The following is a 19,586-nucleotide window of genomic DNA, read 5'->3' as shown; positions in this document are numbered from 1 at the left end:
GACTCACATGAAGAGGGTCTGTTGAGTGTCCACACCCGAGAGCATCAATAACACACTCACAGGCATGCTCCCGGACCCCCCTAAAGGGTCAAGGGTCCAACCACCACAGTTTCATAAAACCCAGTGGGAAAAACTGTTCAGAATCCAGGTGGGAAGAGATAAGTACACCCTTCCCTCTGACTTCCACAATCATTAAAAGAGTAATTAGCAGCCGGTGTTATTAATGAAATTCACAAGATTAGTTAATCATCAAGAAGTATGACTACCTCTATAAAAGCAGATCTGCACAGCCGCAAATTGATATCTCAATGGCTAAAGAAGAAAAAAACCTGTTGGTATTGGAATGGCCAAGTCAAAGTCCAGATCTCAACCCCACTGAGATGCTATCACAAAATCTAAAGAGAGCTGTGCATAAAAAAATGCCCTCAAACATGAATGATCTGAAGCAATGTTGTAAAGAAAACATTTACGTCAAGTTATTGTTGCTAAAGGCGGTTCTACATGCTACTGAACAATAGATTGTGCTATTTTGTTCCCACCTGGTTTCTGATTTCTTTTTTTTTATGACTAGATATTTAAATCTTTTTAACACAACTGCTTAAAAAAAAAAGAATTGAAAGTGGGTGTACTTTCGTTTTCCCATGACATACACACATGGACAGCTGTTGCAAGGTTGTGATGGACTTTAACAGCAAACATGTCAAGCACATAAACGCATGACACTGTTGCCAAACTTATCAAAAAGACAGGAAATGTTGTGGACCAACCAAGAAGTGGACACCCACAAACATTCACTGACGAAGGCACAAAATAGGTGGTACTGGCATACATAGTCCCCTATGTATGGGGATTTTTGGGACACTGCGTATATGTACATACGTGCGTGCGTGTTGAGTGCCTGTGTAGATGCCCATGTAAATCGCATAATTGAATGCTTACCTGTTGCCCATTGCGGATGAACATGCCAAACCATGTGCGCACTTTGCTGTTTGTGCCGAGGAGTAGACCACTGACATAAGACACTAAAGGACTAACAGCCTTGTCTGCACTGCCTGCCTTATAATCTAAAGTCAGAGCCACCCCTAAACCTGGCAGGTGACACTCCTCCACCTGCGGAAAACGAGAGGATAATATTTAGTAATATTCAGTAATAATCAATTGTGTAGCTGAGTTCGTAAAGCTTGATGTATGGGAGTCCTAAATGCAAGCTGTGTTAAGTATAGCTGTGAATTCTCACCACCATGGCTCTGATGTTAAAAGCTTGAGATGGGTTCATCTGGCACAGCTGCCTTAGAGCCTCAGTCCTGTGTCTCCCACCCACACTCTCCTCATCTTGCCTTTCACCACTCTTTATAAGACCACGACATACTAAAAGGTAGGACATAAATTTCAGTGCCCATTTTCTTTCATGTATCATCATCTGCTGAAATTTCATGATGATTGATTGCTGTGAATATGATATTTAGATAATAATACACTTTGAAAAGTACATAGTTTTTAAACAGCTGCTTTATGGGCCACAGTAAAATCAAAAAGACAATACAAGATAACCAACTGCAATTGGAATATAGCTGTGTGTACAAGTTACACGTTTTTAATCCTGCATCAGCCTGTTCCTGTTGGTAGACTGACCACTTATGGCATTTGTTTGAAGCCACCCACAATACTTTATACGCACTCAATCAGTTCAATTTCCACAAAATTTACAACTATATACAACCATAAAAAGTCTTAAAACAGGTTTCCTTTTTAATAAACATCATAAACATAGCATTTAAATTTCACATTTGGCCTGGACCTTGACCTGACCAAAGCGATTAAATGGAAAAATATACAAAAATAGGACTATGCATTTAGGAGTAATTAATTTTGCTTTGTGGCGAATTCACATAGCATACAGTAAAATCATGAACCTTGAGGAGAATAAATAAATAAATAAATACATACATTTTACAAATCACCAGTAACAGGAGGTAGTCATTTCTTTGTGGGGGGAAAAAAAATCCCAGTGCCAACTACAATGTCATCAACTAAAGAAATGCTAGAATAGACCTAACTAGGACCATGACAAATTAATTGATCGAGTCAGACAATGACACTACAAACATTGTGAGTCAAAATTAAGAAGTACTATAATTACTTTTTTCTAAATTTAGAAAAAGTTTATTTAAAAAAAAAAAGAGCAAATACTAATGTGTCACATGCGATTAAATGTCAATCAGAAAAGTGTTCATAAACGTATTCGTTTTAACCGCATACTAACAAATCAAACGTCTTTCCAAGCCCACAGAAGATGGTTGTGCTTACAAGTAATTAGAAGGGATCTCCGGTCCTGGTCCTTGGTCTTTGCAGTGCCCAAATTATAAGTAGATAACTATTATATCAAGTTGGTATGCTAATTAATCATTTAACAGGCTTAGCTTTCAATTAGCCAACATGCCTACTTTATATTGCTTTAACAAACCTGCATATATGGTCAAAAGTTTGTGGACAATCACATGCTTATGTGCTTTTTGAACATCTCATTCCAGATATAGTCCCCTTTTGCTCTTATAAAAACCTTCACTCTAATAGGAAGGCTTTCCACTTGATTTTGTACTGTGCCTACGGGGATTTGCCCATTTAGCCACACGAGCATTTCTGAGGTCGAGCACTTATGTCAGGAGACAAGGCCTGGGGCACTTCAGCGGTCCAATTTATCCCAAAGGTGTTCAGTAGTGTTGAGGTCAACGTTCTGTGCAAGCCACTCGAGTTCTTCCACACCAATCTTTGCAAATCATCTCTTCATGGACTTCATTCTGTGCACAAGGGCACTGTCATGCTGGAACATGTTTGAGTTAGGCCCCTTAGCTCCAGTGAAGGAAAAATCTTAATTTTACAGCATACAAACCCATTCTAGACAATTGTGCACTTCCAACTTTGTGGCAACAGTTTGGAGAATGCCCACATTAGAGGTCTGCATTCCCACAGCTCTCCGGCAGGAACAGAGGGATCAGATTTCTTGCGGAGCAGGGTTAAATTTCCGACGGTAGCGGTCAGTAACTCTGGTGTACTTTGGGCAGAAGCAGACAGTCTGACAATAGCCTTTTATTTTAAAACATTATTTACATATACAATCCCAATTCCGAAAAAGTTAGGACAGTATGGAAAACGTAAAAATAAGTCATTTGAAAATTCAATTCACACTGAAAACACTAACATTATTTGATGTTTTACTTTGTGAATTACATTATTATTATTTTTTTAAATATACACTCATTTCAAATTGGATGACTGTAACACACTCCAAAAAAGTTAGAACAGTCGACTGTTTACCATTGTGTAACATCACCTTTTCTTTTAATAGCACTTATTAAGCGTTTGGGCACTGAAGACACCAGTTGGTTAAGTTGAGCAAGCGGAATTTTCCCCCATTCATCCGTTATGCATTTCTTCACACTTTACACTACTTTCAGGAATCACAAAACATTTCAAATGAAACCATAAGTTTATCCTTCTTCCACTTATGCTCTGCCTTCCTACATTACTGCCAAATAGAGCGAGTATGCTCATTAAGCCAAGGCTGGATGCCTGACCTATTTTTACATCTCAGCGACTTTAAAGGAGCAACCTGGTCTAAAATGGCAGTGCAAGTTGTATTAAAAACTTAAACCAACTGTGAGGTGTCTGAAATACAAGTAATAACATCTGTGATACGAGACATAAGCAGACGCATACACCTCTGTTTGCGTACACAGTAGCTAGACCACCACCGCGGCCAACAGACCATGGAGAGTTATAATAGGTACAGATAGCAGGAGTCAATTCACCCAGAGGGATCACATCACCATTGCTTAGCCAGATCTCTTAAGAATAAAAAGTCCAAATCCTCAGAACTACAAAAGGCATTCAAAATGAAGGATGTGTTAGAGAGAGAGCTGGAATTAATTAATGCCATTTTAACAGGAGAGGAGGCTGCAGTTGAAGGTGCAAATGTGGCTGGCATGGTTCAATGGAAAAGTATTCCAGTAAGCGAATACGATCAAAGTTGATACCACCGCTCGCAGCAAACGGTCTGTTGGCGAGACAACGGGTGGTTGACCATAATGACAGAATACAGCAAATTGACAGAATAAGCAAGACTTATTCTTAAGGTATAAGAAAATAATGAGGGTGGCTTCCAATCGCCAGAGTAGCACAGACTTTGTAGGTTTCAGCAGGCAGACGAGAGAACGAGTTCAGACGCAACAGATCCAAAGTAGTGTAAAAATACATCCTATTTATGCCAATGCACAGCAGAGCAGATGGGTAGTGCGAGTTTTGCTCTATGAAAGGCCAGTCCACTAAAACTGCAATAAAAACAAAAAGGAGAAGCCAGAACCAACCAATCTACCTGGTTAAGACACCGCGAAGCTAGCACCTTAAGCAACAAGGGCTTGCGAGCCAGTTTTTATTGAAGCTGTAGCTGGTGAGATGTCAAAAAAAGAAAAATGTAAAATAATCCAAGGCCAACGGAAAAAGTCTTTTCCTCCAGTACAAAATATCAGACAGTAGAGTCCACAGATCTGAAGATGGTCCCGTATCAAAGCAATGCATCAGCCCCATAAACTGAACCAGCAGATACTTAACAGTAGAGCAAGTTCATTCCTAAGGTGAGTAGCGCATAATCAAACACCATGGCATCCATTAAAAAAATCCCAGGGCAATCACAGTTCAACGAGATCCAAATTGAATCTAAGCAATGTAGTGGGAACAGACGACTAAAACAAAACACGCACAACAATACACCGGAGAGTAGTGGCAGACAGACACGTCAGCGTTCACTCCCAGAAGGAAGTGTGCACACAGCAGCCAGTAGCCCTGCCTGGTCTACACGTAACAGTTGATTGAGAGGAAGGCTACCCAATCAGTCAAAGAACTGTCAACACACAGGTGATAAAGAGTGGAGACTCACTCAATACCCATGTCGAGAGAGGTACATGACAGAAATAGAGGGGGTCGCGACATACCCGTGAAACGGAGTGTGAGCTATCCAGTCTCCAACGGCAGGTAAATGCTGTTTTTCTCTGGTGAACAGAAAGAAAGGCATATAATCCAATTCCAAGCGTTTTGTAGATCCAGAAGCCAACAGGATTTGACTTTATGCGCAGAGTAACAAATGAAAAAAACAGACGGAATGGAAACAAACACACAAAAACAAACAAAATATATGTGTATGTATGTGTGTATATTACACACACACAGTCTGAATGTGAAGCGGTAGCCAAAACACCCACAGTGTTCTCACACCGGAAGTGAAAAACATATACATACAGTCATGTGAAAAAATAAGTACACCCCATGGACTTTTTTTTTTCTTTCATATTTGGAAAAACAAACATTTGAATAGGTGTTCAAGATTGGGTGCCAGTGATCAGAAGCTGCTTAGGGAGTGCAGGTAGAACCTATCTTATTTATACCCCTCTCTTATCTAGTGTCTGGTGTTCCCTTTGTTATTGAGGTGTGGTGTCATTACACCAAGATCTAAAGAGGTCTATAAGGCCTTCACAAAAAAGGTTGTGGATGTTTATGAGTCTGGCAAGGGATTTAAAAAGATCTCCAAATTGTGTGAAATACATCATTCCACTGTAAGGAAAATAATCTACAAATGGCACAGATTAAAAACAACTGCCAACTTGTCCAGGACTGGCCGTACCAGCAAATTCAGCCCAAGAGCAGACTGTCTGATGCAAAAAGAAGTCTCCAAGAACCCCAAAATTTCATCACAGGGTCTGCTAGTAATTCTTGCAACTGTTGGTGTCAAAGTACATGCATCTACAATCAAAGAGACTACACAAATTTGAAAGCCTTTGGAAGACTACACTTTGCCAATGAGCATATAGGCAATGACCAGGCCTTTTGGAATAATGTGTTCTAGACAGATGAATCAAAGATATAGCTGTTTTGCCACAGTAACAGCAGACATGTTTGGCACAGATCAAAGACAGCTTTTCATGAGAAGCATCTCATACCAACTGTGAAGCACGGTGGTGGAATTGTTTTGGTTTAGGTTTTCTTCACTGCCTCAGGGACTGGACAGCTTGCATTCACTGATTCAACTATGAATTCTGCATCATACCAAAGAATGCTTGAAATTAATATGAGGCCATCTGTCCGAAAGTTGAACTGAAAGTGGACCTTTCAACAGGAAAATGATCCTAAGCACACTAGAAAATCCACCAAGGAATGCCTCAAAAAGAAGAAATGGACTAGGGCTGCAACTAACTATTATTTTCATAATCGATTAGTTGGCCGATTATTTTTTCGATTCATCGGATGGGGGTGGGGGGTGGGGGGGCTTTCAGTACAATTTTTAAAATTTATTTAAAATAAAATCCACAAATTGAGTGTTACAAATATAAACTTAAGACTAAATCTTTATACAACTGTTTGTCCAATTATATAAGACTGAAAAGAACCCAATACACACAGAGTATATTAAGGATGTCACGATACCAAAAATCTAGTAGTTGGTGCAGATACCACCAAAAGTGCACGATACTCGATAACAAATTCGATACCACGGTGTGGTATAAAAATAAAAATGTTTTATTAAAAACTCTCCTGGAGGACATCCTCCTCTGGCTGACACTGGCCAAAAAAAAAGAGAGGTGGGGGGATATTTAAGTTATCAAACACTGTCTAACAATGAGTGGAGGCTACAGTGGAGGTGCACTCCTAAACGCACACACGCACAAAGATGCACACAGACACAACCCTGATATTCTGAATGCAGGCATTAGTTTAAATTCACTGATATGGTGGCTGGTACAAAAAGATTTATTAAAAGCAATAACAGTTCAATAATTATTAGTGACATTAGGCTACATTTTCCTGACAGGACATGGGCTAAATGGCGATGCATGGTGGCCCATTAGGAGGTAGTTTATAACATTGCAATGCTTTAGCGTCGTTAACAAATAATTGGCTATCGCAAACATTAAATGGAGCATAACGTTAGCTGGTTTCACGGCCACAGTGCCAGCTCCCTCAAACAAACATAATATAGGACCCGTCTTTCAGGTGCCTCACCAAATTCCAGGCGTTTCCTCACTTGAAATGAAATGAACGATAGCATCGGTTGCACACCGGCTTCAGAGCATCAGTGATATGTTTGTCGTAATCTGCCTCGAATGCGAAGTATTTCCATATTCCATACCACCTTTCCTCTCCACGAGTCGGGGCAGAGCTAAACTTCTGTAGTTTTTTCCCCCCCGTGTGCTTGTAGTTGTTATTCACCACTTGTGGACCGACTAATACACTTGCGCGTATATGCTGCCCCCTTCAGCCCGAAAGAATTGCAACCTCTATATCCTCATTAGATACGGTACATACGCTACTGCAGAAAAACAAGTACCGTCACGTTTTAAGAATGTTAGTACCGACTTGGTACCGAAGTATCGGTTCTCGTGACATCCTTAGACTATATATTATTAATTTAGGGCGTAGTTTAATTCTGCGCTTTTTTTTTTTTTTTTTACATACATATACACATATACATATACACATATATACATATACACACATAACACACAGTATCTTAAAAGTGAGTACAGCCTCACATTTTTGTAAATATTTGATTATATCTTTTCATGTGACAACACTTAAGAAATGACACTTTGCTATAATGTAAAGTAGTGAGTGTAAAGCTTGTGTAACAGTGTAAATTTGCTGTCCCCTCAAAATAACTCAACACACAGCCATTAATGTCTAAACTGCTGGCAACAAAAGTGAGTACACCCCTAAGTGAAAATGTCCAAATTGGGCCCAAAGTGTCAATATTTTGTGTGGCCACCATTATTTTCCAAAAGTGCCTTAACCCTCTTGGGCATGGAGTTCCCCAGAGCTTCACAGGACCTGAGAGGAACCTGTCCTGTTAAACCGCTGTACGGTCTTGGACACCATGCAGCAGCTCAGTGTCAGGGTCTTGGCAATCTTCTTATGGCCTAGGCCATCTTTATGTAGAGCAACAATTCTTTTTTCAGATCCTCAGAGAGTTCTTTGCCATGAGTTGCCATGTTGAACTTCCAGTGACCAGTATGAGGGAGTGTGAGAGCGACGACACCAAATTTAACACACCTGCTCTGCATTCACACCTGAGACCTTGTAACACTAACAAGTCACATGACACCAGGGAGGAAAAATGGTTAATTGGCCCAATTTGGACATTTTCACTTAGGGGTGTACTCACTTTTGTTGCCAGCAGTTTAGACATTAATGGCTGTGTGTTGAGTTATTTTGAGGACACAGCAAATTTACACTGTTACACAAGCTGTACACTCACTACTTTACAGTGGAGCAAAGTGTCATTTCTTCAGTGTTGTCACATGAAAAGATATAATCAAATACTTACAAAAATGTGAGGGGTGTACTCACTTTTGTGAGATACTACATAAATATACACACACACACATACATACATATATATATATATATATACATATATGTGCGTGTGTGTGTTTTAGTATTTATGCATTACTTTTTTTGGATGCACAAAAAAGCACTGAATTCTACAGTCCTAGCAATCCCTGGTTGATTGGTAGAACCTGTCATTCCCCAGGGATTAGTTTAAAAACCATTGGTACAAATACCAGGTTCAATTACCTTTTATTGTTGGTGTGACATTTAATTTGACGCTCTAAATTATCTTTGGTTTATTTTATCCATCAATGCAACACTTGAACTTATCTACCACTCAAAGGTTTTTGCAAATTAACATTTCATTTGGAAATAAATCCATCGATGAACGATCATCAGCTCAGCTACGTGATATTTGTGAATGCACGCGAATAACCAGACTGATTAATTTTAAAACATCTCATTTGAATATATTTTGATACATTTAACAAAAAAATATACAATATTATTTTAACATTTGTGAAAAACTTTCCTACGGACCCCCTGCAATTACACGACTGACCACTAGGGGTCCGCGGACTAGGATGAGAAACACTGCACTGAACGGTAGTGCATAGTGTAAGTGTATAATACGTCGTTTTGGACACAACTTTAATATTTACTCTCCGATGTGTGTTTTCGGAAAAGAAGTAACAATGATTAAACGTACCGTGCGCAGGCCAACTAATTGATAATGAGATTCGTTGACGACTTTCATAATCGATTATCATCAATTAGTTGTTGCAACTCTAAAATGGACGGTTATGGAATGGCTTAGTCAAAGCCCGGGTTTAAATCCCACTGAAATGTGGGGGGATTTGAAACTGGCAGTACATGCAAGAAATCCCTCAAACATCTTGCAACTGAAAGAATACTGCATGTAAGAGTGGTCAAAATTCCAGCCAGCCGATGTCAGAGACCAGTTGAAAATTAAGCAAAATGCCTACAAGAAGTTATTTATGCCAAAGGGGGCAATACTAGCTTGGCCTAATGCCAAGGGTGTACTTACTTTTTTCCACAGAATAATATCACATCTGTTGATATTTCGATTAAATAAATGATTGAAAAAGCTAATTTTCATTGTGGGCTTGTTCAAGTATATCAACTTTATTAATATATGATCATTCAAAGATGATCAAATATTTGTTTGTCCAAATATGTAAATAAAAGACAACAATTTCCATGGGGTGTCCTTATTTTTTCCCCTCACACGACAGTATATACAGTGCTGTGAAAAAGTATTTCCTGATTTCTTCTTTTTTTGTGTGTGTATATCTCATACTAAATAGTTTTAGATCTTCAACCAAAATACAACATAAACAAAGGCAACCTGAGTAAACACACAATACAGTTATGATTCATTTATTTTACTGAAGCAAAAAAAAAAAAAAACTTATCCAACAGCTATCACCAATGTGAAAAACTAATTGCCTCCTTAAAAATAAAATCTGGTTGTGCCAACTTTAGCAGCAATAACTGCAACCAAACACTTCCAATAACTGGAGATCAGTCTTTCACTTACTTCAAGTACTAGGATTTACTCCCATGCTTTGGAGCACTGTCTTGCTGCATAACCCAGACGCGTTCGAGGTTCAACTGTCCGGTCAGTCTTCAACTGAAGACCGGACATTCTCCTTTAAGATTTTCTGGTAGAGAGCAGAATTCATGTTTCCCTCAACTACTGCAAGTTGCCCAGGCCCTGAAGCAGTAAAGCATCACCACATAATCACACTTCCAAACAGCTCCACTTTCAACTCATCAGTCCACAGAACAATCTCCCAAAAGGTTTCAGGATGTTCAAGGTGTGTTTTGGCAAAATTCAGACAATCCTTAAATGTACTTCTGGGTTAGCAGTGGTTTTCACCTCGCCACTCTTCTATGGATACCATTTTTGCCCAGTGTGTTTGATAGTGGAGTCAACAGAGGCCTGCAGGTCATTTGATGTTGTCCTTGGCTCTTTTGTGACTTCCTGGATGAGTAGTTGCTGTGTACTTGGAGGAATTTTGGAAGGTCAGCCACTTCTGAGAATGTTCGCTGCTGTGCCGAGAATTTCCATTTGGATATAATGGTTCTCACTGTGGTCCATTGGAGTCCCAGAGCCTTTGAAATAGCTTTGTAACCCTTCCCTGACTGATGTATTTCAATCACCTTCTTCATTCCACCTGGAATTTCTTTTAATTTTTGCATACTGTGTTACTGAGTAAGACCTTCTAACCAACTTTATACTGTTGAAAAGGTGCTATTTAAGTGTTGATTCGATTGAACAGGGTTTGAAGTAAATCAGACATGGTTGCGTCTAGTCCATCTGAACCACACTATGAATGCAGTTTCACAGATTTGGGGAATTACTAACTACGGGGGCAAATACATTTACACACAGGCCCAGGTCGTATCAGATAACGTTTTGCGTCAATACACAAACAATTTTAAAACTGTGTGTTTACTCAGGCTGCCTTTCTTTTCTTAGATTTTGTTGTTTACCTTAGATTTCTGAAACTATTTAGTATGGGATACACACAAATACAGAAGAAATCAGGATGGGGCAACTACTTTTTCCACAGACACACACACGTGTGTGTGTGTGTGTGTACACACATATGTATGCCACCAACTGGGCACCAGGACATAAGGATCTTCCAGTTATGCCATCTGAAAGTGTTAGTTTACCTGAAGAGCCCTTCCTTTAGTGGTTATTCATAACCATAAGCAGTTAACATTTTAGCTAATGTCAGTCTGATTCCAAGATACAATTACTCAGATTATAATCAAGTAGCATCAGGTTGCTAAGCTGCTGAGGTACTTTTGCAACCAGGGTAGCTGTGAATCTCTTTTTGCTCACAAACACCAAAAGGTTCTATTATTTTTCCATTTATATTTCTGTTCCTTTCTATTTACTTATCACTTTCCGAGGTTATCACTTCCAACTCTTTTAGTCATTATTTTCTAATTTCTCATAATTCCATGCAAACATTTTCCTTGTTAGGTCAAATATAAAATATGCAACGGAATAAATTAAATAACCAAGTAAGTGTACTTAAAGGATCATTTTAAAAAAAATGTGGCCTTACAGAAAAGCAAAGATATATGTAATACATTTTGTATGCACATCAACCAAATCATTCAACTCAATCATTCAGAACCACTGCCTGCAGAATATGTTAAAGACTATTTAGAATAGAAGTATGGGAGATGTGAAATTTCAAGAACAGTGACTAGATTTTCCTTTCTCCAAGAAAAAGAAATACTATGGCAGTATTGTAGTTAGAACACATGATAAAAGGGAGATTTCCTTTTTTTAATTTGACTCAAATACATGAATTGCTTTCACAGCTTTCTGTCAATATAGGTGTTTGAGGAGAGGCTGAATAGGGCACAACACCTTTTATGAGGTTAAACCAATTTCGAGATTTCCTACAAAACACAAAATTAGAAACCCCCTCGCAGTAGTGTTTACTAGTTTTTTTTGTAATTTAATGCCAAAAAAACTGTAGTAACAAGTAGTGTTTAAAACATACATATATATGTATATATATATATATATATACACACTGAATAATACTTAATATATTTTTATTTGGGGGTACAAATATTAATATAACATTAATAACATTTCTGACAATTAATTTTTATGCGTTAGACCTTGTGGCTTTTGTTTTGGCGGATGACCACAGGAAGACCTTCTTTAGTTGGCAACAGGTTTTTTTTTTTATTTCACTTCATTACCAATCAGGTGAAATGCTGTAAACCTCTGTGCGCCCACAAAAATGATTGAGATTACACAACATTTACATTACATTTTTTCAATTAGCAGACACTTTCATCCAAAGCAACTTACAAATGAGGAAATACAAGCAACGCGATATATCAAGCAGAGAACAATACAAGTAGTGCTACTATACAAGATTATAATTGAGTTCTAGAAAAGTGTGCAGAGTAGAAGTGCAAGAGACAGAGTGAGGTTTTTTTTTTTTTTTTTTTTTTTTTTTTTTTTAAGATAACGTGGGGTTGGCATTTTAGGGGTGAGTTACGTGCTCACGGAAGAGGTGGGTCTTTAGCTATTTTTTGAAGATAGTGACAGATTCTGCTGTCCGGATTGAGTTTGGAAATTCATTCCACCACTGAGGGACAGTTAACAAAACCAAACATACAAGCAGGGCCACTAAAATAAACCAAAGTGAATCTGGTGCGTGGTGTGTCTAAATGCACGTTATAAGTGAATCAAAAATCAAAGCACAAACAGAGATGAAGTTCGTGTGGAGTGTCATTTACTGTGAACAAAGCCGCGCTAAAACACAGATGAGCCGCACACACACTAAGTGCAACACAGTCGGCTTTACGATTACAAAACTCAATGAATGAAAATAAAATCTAAATCTTCTTTATGGTGTCGGTTCCACTGCATTTTTAAAACGTGAATTTAAGACATTTTAATGCTAATTAAGGCCTTATTTTTACATTAAGGAATATGACATTAAGACTTTTTAAGGAGCATGAGGATAAGCATGTTTTTTCAACATGGCAGACTAATACCAGTTTAGACACTGAAAATGAAATGTCAAACAGATTTGGCTTTAGGATTATAATATTGGCATCCACTGTGCATTGTTCATGAAAATATATTTGTAAATATTATAAATTGTGTCTTAGATTGTGTGTACACATACAGGAAACACAACTGCAAATACACATTTCAGTGAGCATTTCCAACTTAGCATCTTCTTTTGTTTGCTCTTTTGTTTTTTAAACTAGTCTGTGTCAACTCTAGAGAGATGAAAATCACGGAAGATTAGCAGTTTCTGAAACCCTCAAACACCTGGCACCAGCAACCACGCCATAAGATTGAAAGGTGTATCTGCACCGAGGCATAGATTACATATAGTAATACTACACTAGATTATATATCATATCATTTTACATAATTTATATGGATCATGTAATCATAATTTGGGAACACCTGAAACAGTGATGTCACATTTTATACTTCATGAGAATACCGCGAATGGAATAACAGACAATTACAGCTACAACCTGTTATGATGTCTACACATGACTCAAAAAATCTGTTATAAATACAAGCAACACAATGCATTCAATGTATAGTAGTTGTGTTCATTAAATACCTTCATTGAAGCTGTCAGGGACATTGGCAACAAGGAGGCAAAGAAACCACTCCCCATTTCGCACATGCAGTAAGGCCTCAGCAACATCTACGACTGGCAATAAAGAGGGCAGTTCTGCAAAGGACACAGTTTACTTTCAGCCAGAATTTTTTCAATGAAAGCACAATAAATTGAGTAGGGATATCACAAAATTTTGATGCTATGATTATACTTTGAGGAGTTATCAAGGTTAACCGGTATAAATTCCCCCATATAGTTTATTCTTGGGTTAAAAATTAATGGTCAAATTACAATATTGTAACCGAGTAAAATAATAATTACTTTAATGTCAAGGGATAGTGGGAAGCACCACTTACAGAAAAAAAAAAAAATGTTTGTGTGACAGTATGCAAAATCAAATGAAAATCAAAAACAAAATGGCAGCTTGAAGGATGTTTGTGTGTAGTCAACCTGGAGTGCCGTTTCACCGAGTTTCTTTATGTTGCAACCCGCATATCAATTTTTGCATACCCACATTTTTCTTTTCTTGTTATGAACACAAATCGATCACTTGCCCCCAAGTCCCCTTCTGCACAGTGACCACAATATAACTTCCAAGACAAGCAACAGGTGTTAAATGCTGTGCAGGAGTTGGGGATCAAGGATTCTCCTCTGAAATTTGGAGATAATACAGTGATTTTTCCCCCCGCAAGATTCCTCGGCCTCTGTTCTTTGTAAGCGCAAAATGTTTGACAGAGTAAAGAAACACCTGAAACCAATCGGTGCTGAATACAGGCAAATCTACCGTGCAATTCTCAAGGTCTATTGCCACGGCTGTTTCAGGACCCGACTACTGTTGAGGTGTTTCTAGACTCATTTAAGGTCTTATTATAGCATATATATCAAGTAAAATGCATAGACAAGCTGATCAGAAAGAGATCTTGGAATCTAAGCTCAAGATTGCGGACTGATTGTACGTTAAAAAACGTTCTTCACTAAGATGAAGGAGCTCTCCGCACTGCCTTGGAATCTCTTAACAAAACATGCAGTAGGGAAAATCCGATATGTTAAGCAAATAAATGTACGAGCATGGGGATAAGGTTGGGAAATATTTAGCATACTTAACAAATAAGAAATGAGATACTGAATCCATTCTGTCTACTGTAGATAGCAGTGGTAAATCGACAATTTATCTATTAATAATATATTTAAGGAATGGTACAAGAATTTATATAAATCTGAGTTACAAGGAGATAAAAAAAAAAAAAAGAGGTACTGGATGCCATGAAGAGTTTGCAATCTGGGAAACACCTGGCTCAGATGGACTTAGTAGTGAATTTTACAAAGAATTTCAGAATCTCTTACTTTACTCATTGTTAAATACATTTAATGACTAATTTAGGAAAGGCTGTTTACCCCAATCCCTGAGAGAGGCAAACATATCTTTAATAAATAAATAAATAAATAAATAAATAAATAAATAAAAGGTAAGCAGGCTGAGGATTGTTCATCCTACCGCCCGATTTTGTTGTGGAATGTGGACTTGATCCTGTCCAAAATTTTAGCAATACTGTTAGAAGGCCTTTTGCCCTCTCTTATTAAGGATGACCGGACAGGTTTTATCTTGGGGCGCAACTCTGTCAATAATATGCGTAGGTTGCTGAACATGATACAGTTCTCATCAGCAGTCATTAGATGATCTTGTGATTTCATTACATGCAGAAAAGGCAACTGACCACATTGAATGGACCTATTTGTTCATAAACTACAAAATTACAAAAAAAAAAAAAAAAAATTACTAATTACTGGTTTTCGCTCCTCTGCGTTTAGCGTTGAGAGAGGCACGAGAAAAGACTGCCCCCTTTCGCCTCTTATTTGCTCTAGCAATTGAACCGTTATCAGAAGCTATAAAAACAAATACCAACATTTGTGGGTTAACGGTCACAAACTGCCAACACAACACAATCCTGAAACTTCTATCCCAGCTCTTATAGACACGATTTACAGACTTCGTATTTTTTCAGGATATAGAATTAATTTCAATAAATCAGGGACAATGCCCTTGGGTGGTTTAAAACAAATACCTTCAACACTACCCTTTTTTTCCTTTCAGATGGTCTCCTGAAGGCTTGGTATACTTGGGTATAAATGTTACCCCTTCCTTTGAACAGATGTATAAAACAAATTTTATCCTGCTTTTTGAGTGCATTCGAATGGATTTAGAAAGGTGGAATGTTCTTCCCATTTCCTGGCTAGGTCGGATCTCTCTTCTAAAGATGAATATTCTTCTGAGATTACTTTACCCCCTTCAAATTATTCTGATAAATTTCACACATAAAATCGTCAGTAAATTGAACGGTTGGTTCAGTTCTTTTAATTTGGGCTAAGAAAAAACCACGTATTATGCTTTCAACTTTAACTCTTCATCCTCGATGGGTGGTCTTGATCTTCCATATATTTGGAAATACCAGCACAGTGTTCATCTGCATTTTATTTCTGACTGGGTGCATAAAGGATCCAGATCCATGTGGTTTGATATAGAAAGCTCATTAAGCAAATTTTATTTGGAAAATTTACTTTTTCCTCAGAATATTTAAATCTTTGAAATTGGCTTGCAGTAACCCAATGCATATGCTGCTCGAAATACATAATGACTTTACTGCAGATAAACATAAAAAGACGCTTCATAAGTTCCTTAAATTCTATGCAAGAAAATGTATTCTTTTGAACTGGCTATCAGATGAGGTCCCCTCAATAACACTTTACAAAGGGTTATACCATTCATTTTTGACATATATGGCTTTAAGTATATCCTCTATTCTTTCTAGAGGGTTTGTTTAATGAGGTATAATGAGGAAATGTTTGAACAATCACATGATCTCTCTTTTTCCTGAGCCATTAGAGTGGTGAGCCAAACCGATTCATATAACGCGTTTGCTTTTGTTTGGTTGTTCTGTCTGAAAAGTTTGAAATTCAATAAACAGTTTACAAAAAAAAAAAAAAAACTCAACTGAAAACAAAACCAGCCAGGGCAAACCAGCATGATTACCTAGCTCAATTACCTAGTTTAATTTAATTAATGCAATGTTAGCTTGTTTTAGTTTGTTTGTGTGTTTTAATTGAGCTGCATGTAGAGAAACACAGCAGCAACTTTTTTCTAATATGTTTTGTAAAAAGAAGAATCACTTATCTTGGACAAGACCATTATTATTTTTTAATAATCTAAAAATGCTCCCACACACTCACAATAAAGCTGTGATGTTCAATCTGACAATCTTGTGTAATATAAAATCAGTGTTAATGCAGTTACTGGCCTTAATCCAAACTATGTGCTGTCTCTTTACTGTGCCCACTTTGGGGGAGAAGGGGGTAGGAAGGGGGGAAAAAAAAGGGCAGATTTCTGTCACAAATTTCCACAAGTGCAAACACATGAACATTATTCATGGATATACATCCAGAAAATTGTTCTGTTGTACTTTGCGTGGCCTGCTAATTGGGATCTTTAGTGCTGTGCTGTTTAAAATCATTACCTATTTAGCCAAACATCATATGTGCCCATTATAATAATAATAATAATTATTATTATAATATTTGGATGAATATATTAGGTAGTCAAATACATTTGGTCCATGTCTACTTTTTGCTATCACTGAATGCTTTTAAAAAGTCATTTTGGAGCAACCATTTTTGTAATCACTTAAATAATTAGATCTTTATTTTCAGACTTAGCAGCTACAATCACCTGCTTGAAGGATGCAAAGAACGTCCGCAACCTCCTCCAAGTACACTGGACTTTCAAATAGTTCAGATGACTTGAGAAAAAACTCCCTATTGGGGTCAGCTACCTGTACAACAAATATAAAAAGCTTTGGATTGTACATAACATTAAAGACGTGAATGAATGGATGAAAAAACAAAAACAAATGCAAAGATATGTAGGCACCTTGTTCATGATGGCCAGCAGCTCACTGAGAACCAGTCTAAGTCTCCTAAGAGGGTCACTGTGTTCAAACTCCAGGGCTAGACCATGCTGTAACTGAGAGACTAGGATACTCTCACTGTTTGACCCACCTGCCTTATGCCTGTATTGAAACAGTGAAAAACATGTCATTTGGGCTATGACAGCAAGGTTCCAAAATTCACCTTCTTTATGAATCATCCAATCTTGCAATTATATTTCTAAACAGATTTATAAACGAATAAAATGACATCCAAATTTTCACTATACATCTGTAAACAAATGTGTACTTCACACTATGACAGGGCAACAAGTATGAGCTCTCTTCACTGTACCTAAGTTGCTGCTCTTTCCTGGCATCCTGTTCCAGAGCATGGAAGTCCACCGAAAGCAGTGCCACTATAGAGTTCACTGCCTCCACACCAGAGAGCAGGCGCAGGATCTGCTTCTTATCCTGAGCCCAAGCATTGCTTTGATCAGCAGGAGCACAGAGCGCCATTCTCACCAGGCACGGCAGCAAAAGCCTCAGCTCTGGATCACTTAGAGCTGCCAGTCGAATCACATCCACCTTCTGAATGGCCTCAAAAGCATAAGGGCTCACAAAGTGCAGTCCTGAACTGTCTGTCATTCTGTTGTGTCTAGACAAAATCAGATTTTGCACTATGCATTACAGTTTTAATGTTTATAGTGCTGTTTATATTGTAGATTTTATTGCTGCATACTTTTCGCTATTACCAAACAAAGAAACACATTTAATATAAAATAAATAAATAAATAAATAAATAAATAAATAATGAAACAACAGAATGCATTACCTGGCAATATGACTGCTGCTTGATTAAAAATATACGGTGTGTGTTTGCATACGGTCTTGACAACCCTAGCTAGCAAGTAAGAAGCTTTTAGTCATACTTAGCTACTCATGATACGATCTAGCTTACAATAGGTACACGGTTCGGATATGTAACTTTCTAAACTTGGCCAGTAAAGGCAGAATTACCTAAAAGAATGTGAGCACAATCTCCAGATAACGCGCTACCGGCAGCTATCTATCTAGAAAGACGAGCAGTGTGCTTAGCTATGCAGCTATCTAGTAGTGTGACTACTAGCTACTAAATAACTAAACAACACCTTGCTTTGTTGAGTGTTTCACTGATTTGTGTACATGATAGAATGCAACTTGACCTTGCCTGTAGTTTAACATTAACTGACGAATTCTAAGGTGATCTAAGCGCAGATCCACAAAGACCTCGGTGACTCTTCAGACTCAGAATTCTCTTCAGACTGATCTGCATTCGACCAGAGATGGTAACGTGTAATTCCCAACCTCCGACCAGAAAGGCTAAAGAAAACAGCCCCTCAACTCCAGATACCTATTCGTGAACTCTGACTAGTCTTCTCAACGTTTCTTCAGTTTACGGACTGACGTCAAATTAACATAGCAGCATACACTGTCAGAATTTAAATATAACACTTCTTACCTTTAAATGAGTTCTACTGTGTATATACAAGTATTTGCTTTAGATATATCAACATGCAAGCATATTCGCTTGTTAAACCTATAACACTGACTATACAGATGGCTGTTTAGAAAAGAAAATCATCATACTAGCTTGCTAACAAAAGACGGCCATGTTGCTTCTTCTTCTTCGATGTTTTACAGCAGTTGGCACCCATAATGTTGCATTACTGCCACCTGCTGTCTCACTGTAACTTACCATTTCTTAATTAAAGACGTCCTTCCAGTCCCATCCTCCTTAGGAAATTAAACAGATATCTCCGTCCTTGGTATTATTTCCATTTTCTACTATACTTTTTACATTATACTCTTCTATCCCCATTTCCCCTAACTGATTCTTCAACTCTTGCCTTTCTTGTATACATTTCTTACATGATATAAAGTTATGCTTAATTGTTTCCTTCTCCTGGCACTTATCACATAGTCCTGTTGGGTGTTTTCCTATAACATGAAGAGTTTTGTTTAACTGGCAATGTCCAATCCTCAGTCTACTTATTATGGCTTGTTCCTTCCTTTTATTTTCCTTCTTACTTTCCATACCTATTTTATTTTGTATTATGTACATGTGTCTCCCTTTAAATTTCATTGTCCCACT

The 19,586-nt window shown here is 37.8% G+C and overlaps 1 protein-coding gene across 3 annotated transcripts in view; it reads right to left on the bottom strand.

Moving 5' to 3' along the window:
• The window catches only part of ints2 (integrator complex subunit 2), a 94,970-nt gene extending 75,650 nt beyond the window's left edge, over nt 1-19,320 (bottom strand). The window contains exons 1-7 of one of the 3 annotated variants that reach the window (XM_053645418.1): nt 18,954-19,320; nt 17,808-18,110; nt 17,458-17,596; nt 17,257-17,359; nt 13,536-13,649; nt 1,238-1,368; nt 940-1,110 (exon numbers count right to left, since the gene is read on the bottom strand). In XM_053645418.1, the coding sequence (XP_053501393.1) occupies nt 940-1,110; nt 1,238-1,368; nt 13,536-13,649; nt 17,257-17,359; nt 17,458-17,596; nt 17,808-18,100 (951 nt within the window). In that variant the 5' untranslated portion in view covers nt 18,101-18,110; nt 18,954-19,320. The other 2 variants (XM_053645416.1, XM_053645417.1) reach the window with 2 other exon arrangements.
• Nucleotides 19,321-19,586: the final 266 nt, after the last annotated feature.

The sequence above is a fragment of the Ictalurus furcatus genome, chromosome 16 (assembly GCF_023375685.1).
Source record: "Ictalurus furcatus strain D&B chromosome 16, Billie_1.0, whole genome shotgun sequence".
Taxonomy (NCBI): domain Eukaryota; kingdom Metazoa; phylum Chordata; class Actinopteri; order Siluriformes; family Ictaluridae; genus Ictalurus; species Ictalurus furcatus.
This window is presented reverse-complemented; position numbering and strand designations above follow the sequence as displayed.